Source organism: Sipha flava, unplaced genomic scaffold (assembly GCF_003268045.1).
Source record: "Sipha flava isolate LNK unplaced genomic scaffold, YSA_version1 79_pilon_pilon, whole genome shotgun sequence".
Lineage (NCBI taxonomy): Eukaryota > Metazoa > Arthropoda > Insecta > Hemiptera > Aphididae > Sipha > Sipha flava.
In genome coordinates this window covers 1,739,464-1,745,463 of record NW_020273620.1, presented here as the reverse complement: position 1 = coordinate 1,745,463, position 6,000 = coordinate 1,739,464, and the positions used below count along the sequence as shown (strand labels likewise).

General features: G+C 33.5%; 1 protein-coding gene across 1 annotated transcript; it reads right to left on the bottom strand.

Annotated features, from left to right (window-relative positions):
- Positions 1 to 1,951: 1,951 nt before the first annotated feature.
- LOC112692937 (tigger transposable element-derived protein 4-like) lies at positions 1,952 to 2,800 on the bottom strand. Its single transcript, XM_025567757.1, has 2 exons — positions 2,605 to 2,800; positions 1,952 to 2,289 (listed from the first exon to the last, which is right to left on the bottom strand). The coding sequence occupies exons 1-2, from the start codon at positions 2,798 to 2,800 to the stop codon at positions 1,952 to 1,954; spliced, it is 534 nt and encodes a 177-aa protein (XP_025423542.1).
- Positions 2,801 to 6,000: the final 3,200 nt, after the last annotated feature.

The window sequence follows — 6,000 nt, the reverse complement described above, 5'->3', positions numbered from 1 at the left end:
CTTGGCTAATTTTTTTTATTAATCAGAAATATATATGTATGAAAAACATAATATTAAGTTGAAATTTTGTCTAACTAAAATTATTTTTTTGGTTTTCGAAAAAAAAAAGCTTAGAAAACACGAAAATTGTAATTTCTTATAAATATTTCGCTATACCAAGTGGACAACATTTCTTGTGGTTGTGATAATCGGCACTACCCTTTTGATCGAATTCACGTACACAGACTTTAGAAAAATATATAATGGGTGATCATTAGTGGTGAGGGTTCGAATCTCGGTTGAAGTTTGAAGTTTCTTACGATTTTTTCTCCGTTTTTCTCAGTTGGTCAGACGTCAACTGTTGATAAATTCAAATATTCACACCACTCCCGCGAAAGTACTAACCAGAACCTATTTCCTATGTTTTACTTTTCATTCGGAACAGTGGCGTATACATAACTTTTGTACGTGGAGGGGGATCATTTGCAAACAGATCATTATTTTTTTTTATTATTTTTTTACGTTTCTAACGCCCTCATATAAGAATATTATTTTACAACATTCAAAAAATGGCCTAGGGGAGGGATCCGACCTCCACATACCCCTCTCGTTGTATACGCCACTAGATTCGGAACAATGTTTTTGGTCGGACGAAAAAAAATAAAATTAAAATAAAACGCACACCGCGGTGTGCGTGTTCTTTTAACCGTCTCGTTTCGGTCAGTATCCGATTTGGAGAATAGGAAAACGCCGCGGGCTGTGACGTCTATTCGGGCGGACTGAGCGGGCCGGCCGCGAACGGAAACCGTACCGGACGTCGGGACCGACGGAGACGAGTATTGTTGAAACGTCGGAACGTCGCGGAACATCATCCACTTCCGGCGCGTGCGCGCACCGTTTCCGGATCGGGACGCGGGCGACGAAACCGAGACGGACCGCGTTTCGCGGTTAAATACCGTAAATACCGTGCCGGCGGTGAAGCCGAGGACGGAGCGCCGAAAAGTTTTGCTCGCCACCGGAAGTTGCCGAACAGTCGGCGCGCTCGTACACGGCGTACATTACGTCGTGTGCACCGCAATAATTACATATATTATTATTATTATACTGTAGAACAGTGACAGCAATAGTAGTGGTAATGGTGGTAGTAGTTGCGGTACACGATGTTACCCCGCGTGCAGCGTACCGCGGACCGGGTTACGGTTCAACGTTGCGTCTCGCATTCTCGTTTCCGAAACTTTTGTGCTGGACACACGGTGTTACGCGTCTTTTTTCCTATCGGCGATTCAAATGCACCAACGCGTCGTCCCTCTCCGCTGTGCTCGAGAATACCGCAGTACTCGCGGTACGCGGAAGCGACTTGCGTCGCGGCACGAACGTCCGATGAACGATTTGAAAACGTTATGTAAAAACATGCGTCTGCACTACGAAAACCAATGCGGTACCACGTGCAAGCGCTGTAGGACATCGTAATATTTCGACGCCCCGAGCACAGCATTCACTCTCTCGTGTAGCTCTCCGGTCCTGTCGGTGGCCTCTGGGCGCCAACACTTTCGGGCAGGTAGTAACCACCGAGTTTAGCGGTGCTACAAGAAACTATGTGTGAGCGAGGTCCCGAACAAGTCTATTTGCTCGGGGTATTCGATCTCCGATAAAAAAGAGTGGACTGTATGTGTAAAACTTTCTTATGTATATGTATATTTTTAATATAAAATACAATCAAGCAAAGTTATAATATATTAATAAATAAAACATGGTAATAAGAATAAAATGAAATAAAATAATAAATGAATAATTATATCATATAAATATAATAATAATTTTTATATCAATAAATGAATAATACAAAAATATTACCACGTACTGCGCCACTGCAACAGCCGACGATACATATTACGTGGCAACCACCGACGTAACGTAAGCTTTTTTGACTATATCTTCAGCCGTTGAAATTTCTGACGTTATGAGGTCGTCATCAATCTGGACGTAAGTCCTCATCGATGTCATTAATCAATCCGTTGTCTGTTTGTAGCTGTGTAGTAACGTCACAAAAACCTGTATGATGAAAGCAATTAGCAATCCCCGTCGATGTTACATTACACCAAGCTTTGTTCAGCATTATTATAGCATCCAAAACAGTTATTTTTGATTCTACTTGATTCTCAATATCCTCAATCATTTTGAGTACCAACTGATTCCGGCAATGATTTTTAATGTTCCTTATAACGCCCTGGTCCATCGGTTGAAGTACAATAGTTGTATTGGCGGGCAAAAATACAAGTTTAATAAATTTCAAATCCAATGATGGTTGTGCTGGACAGTTGTTCATCAACAGTAGATTTTTTTTTTCTTACGGCGTAACTCATCATCCCAATAATTAAGAGTTTTTTCAAAAATTGCTGAGGTCGTCCAAGCTTTGGTGTTATTTTCATAATGTACTGGAAGTGATGAAACTCCTTTAAAACACTGAGAGCTTTTCAACTTACCGATAACGGAGTTTTCTTTTATCAGTTCCGGTCATGTTGGCTGCCACTAAAACTGTTATTCTATCTTTGGATAATTTTTCACCCGAGCATTTTTCCCCTTTGAAGCGAAGAGTTTTATCGAGATTTAATTAAAAAAAAATACCGGCTTCATCGGCATTATAAATTTCATTATCACAGTAACCTGCTCGAAGGGATGGCCAAACCTTAGCCAGCCAATTAGAATATATTTCAGTATTAACTGCAAATGAATCACCTGAGATCTTTCTAAAAACAATGTTGTACCGCTGTCGGAAACGCTGAATCCAAGATGCAGAGCATTTGAAATTTTCTATTTTCATTTTTTCAGCCAGTTGGTCAATTTTTGCTTGTAAAATAGGACCTCTTATAGGCACATTTGGGCACCGTTGTTATTTGAACCATACTATTACAGCTTCTTCGAGGTCCTAATGCTGTGCAGTGCGCAGTCGTTTTGTTTTAAGTAACGTGGTTTAAAACATATTTTTCAACGTATCCCGATTATTCCATATTGTTGAAATCGTCAACGAAGAGGTGCCAAATTCTTTTGCGATTACGCTGTTTTTCTCACTATTTTTTAAACGACCGATTATACCTATTTTTTCGTCCAACGTAAATTGACGACGTGACATGGTGGACGTCTTCACACAACTGACGCTATTTGTAATTTTTATTGAGAACACCAGAATTTGTAGAAATCATATGGATTATTAATTAGTACCTAATCCATATCTATTATCTACAAAAATAAAGGTCTAAAGATAATATGTGAATGATTACCATCATAATATCAATTAATTATGGCCAAAAGTTCTTATGTTGCAGGTCCCTGTTCATAGTAACCAGTAGGTCAAGTTCGTTTTATTTTTCTTGTTATAGCCGATATCTCGTTATAATTATACTCATTGTAAACGTATATTTTAATATACAACCATATGGGCTTATGCCGGGACCTAGTGTTTTTCTCATTTTAAACAATATCTCATTCTAAGCGGTGCTCGTTGTAGTGATTTCTTCTGTACTTAGTTGTATAGACGTTAACATACCGCATTATACATTTACACGACCTCCATATCACTACTATGCATGTGTTACGGGTAAAGTTCGATAATTGGTGTTTTACACAATACTCGGGTAAAGTACACCTTGTTCATATGAAAACAGTGCCATCACAAGCTTTTACGAGGCGCTAGGCAAATGCAGTACAATTAAACCTAAATATATTTAACTATTCTAACTTGACAAATTGTGGGCTCCGGATTTATTTTAAGTTTAAAAGTAGTTTAAAATTATTATACAATATCAATGCACACAATTTATCAAAATGTGTAATTTTATTAATATTATCTACAATTGATATTTTTTCGTATTTTATTTTATGAAAACACTTTATCCACTCAAAGATAGATAATACCCAAATCACCCCTTTAATGTACCTACAAAATAATCATTTTACAAATATTTTTAATTCATTCAATATACCTAAGTATTGTTCATATTATCCGGGTGATATGTACATTTCTCGGTTTTTCGTACTCTACCCATAACATATAAACAACAATTGAAGACGCAGTTCTATACTATTTTAACGATATAGTTGTCATAAGGATACGACCAGCTGAAATATACCATATGTCTGCAAGAACTGGAAGAAAACGCATTTTCACAGCACTTTGTTGTTAATATTAACAAACCGCTGATTGTGAAGCCCTCAAGTATCAAACGTCAGAGAAAAGGTCCTTAAATTCGAAATAACTCGCCGTGAAACATATAAGTCTTTACTGAATGTAATAAATTAAAATAGTGATATTCTGATTTTCGGTTTGTGACAAACTACGTTTCATTTTCGGTTGTTACAATAAAGGTTACAATTTGATTACACGCGTATAATATCGCAGTAAGGCCTTGTGCAACTGTGCAAGCGTTGTTTTTGCATGAATTACAATAATTATAATTTTTACGACCAACATCTGCACATGTTTACAACCAGAGAAACTTTTAATATTCAAATAAACAACCGTGCTAAGACTACAAATGCTAATACCGAAACAGACAAATCCGCCCGAAATAAATACGGGAAGCAATAACTCTTTGAACAAATTTTACAGGATTATAACCGTATTATTAGTCCGTATGACCTAGTTAAACATTTAAGTTCTCAAACCAATTACATGGAATTCAATTAAAATATCATAGAGAATTTTATGAAGGACTAGAAAGAAATATTAAATTGTATTATTACTGTTCAAGATTCAACACAATATAAGAAATAATTTCATTGAGTAATATTAAAACGGTTCATTAATTAATAAATATCACAAAAATTATTTTAATGATAAACACACTATTATTATAATGTCTTAATCAATTTAATTTTATTAAGTTATATTAAAGGCGGGGAATAGTTATATTCTTGTGCGGCAGTAACATACTTATAAATAGGAATCCGCTACGGTACGGTACGGCCGTCCAACCATTTACTTCTATTAGATAATATGATTAAATTATAAATACATCCTTAGTGAACGGATGGTAAAAAGAGCTTTGTAAATTTCAACCAGCATTTTTGAATTTCTTTTAGCTAAAAGAAAAATTGCAAATTTTAGAAATAAAAACCTCAACCACTTCAGATGAATAAGTTTGTGACCATGTAATATAAAAACATGTGAAGAATTTATCTCGTATATCGTTATAAAAACTTAGTTGAAAATAGTATTATTTATAAATATTGATTTTTGGCTTTTATATTATTAATTTTAAATTTGAAATTCAACAAACAGTCTTTATATTAACTAAATAAGTTACTTAATAATAATTTTATAAAAGTATAAATAAAAAAATTAAAAATTCTTGTATTTTTTAAATAACTAAAAAAAAGTAAAAAGTATTTAATAATAAAAACTATTTACTTACGTGATTTACGATAGGTAAATAATTATTCACAATTCACATTTTTTTCTTAATTAATGAGAAATTATAACAATAACAAGTAAAACAACTATTTTTATCAATATGGATATTTAATAAGTTTAATATACTATTATTATTAGAGTTCGGGACTTGTTGCAATCACATATTTATTTTTTTAATTACTATAGAATAATCTAAGTAAAATATAAATTTGTTTTAAGACTTAATGGACTGAAATACTAAAATTTGAATTTCATATTTTTGCATAATTTTCCATTTTTTAAACAATATGCATATTAGACAGATTTTTACAATTGAATTGTTATTTAAATCATATTTACTCATTTTTATTTTTTAATTGAAGTAAATATATTCTATAGGTTACCATTATTTTTACATTTTATATAATACTTAAATGCTAAAATTTACTAAAATTTTAATTTAATTTTTTTTTTTTTTAATTTAAATTCATATTATAAAAACATTTAGTTGCATATTTTGGTTATTTTAAGTGTATATGTATATGCATATTTCCTATAATTTGTATGCTCTCAAAACCTAATGTTCATTATTCTTGGAAATCGTATACGTAAATACGTGATTCAACTTGTTT

Bases quoted from the DNA above. Each gene is read 5' to 3' on its own strand.
- LOC112692937 (XM_025567757.1), bottom strand. From the start codon at position 2,800: ATGAAAATAGAAAATTTCAAATGCTCTGCATCTTGGATTCAGCGTTTC. The intron at 2,290-2,604 runs GTATTTTTTTTT...ACAACTGTCCAG, and splicing joins TTATAATGCCGATGAAGCCG to CACAACCATCATTGGATTTG.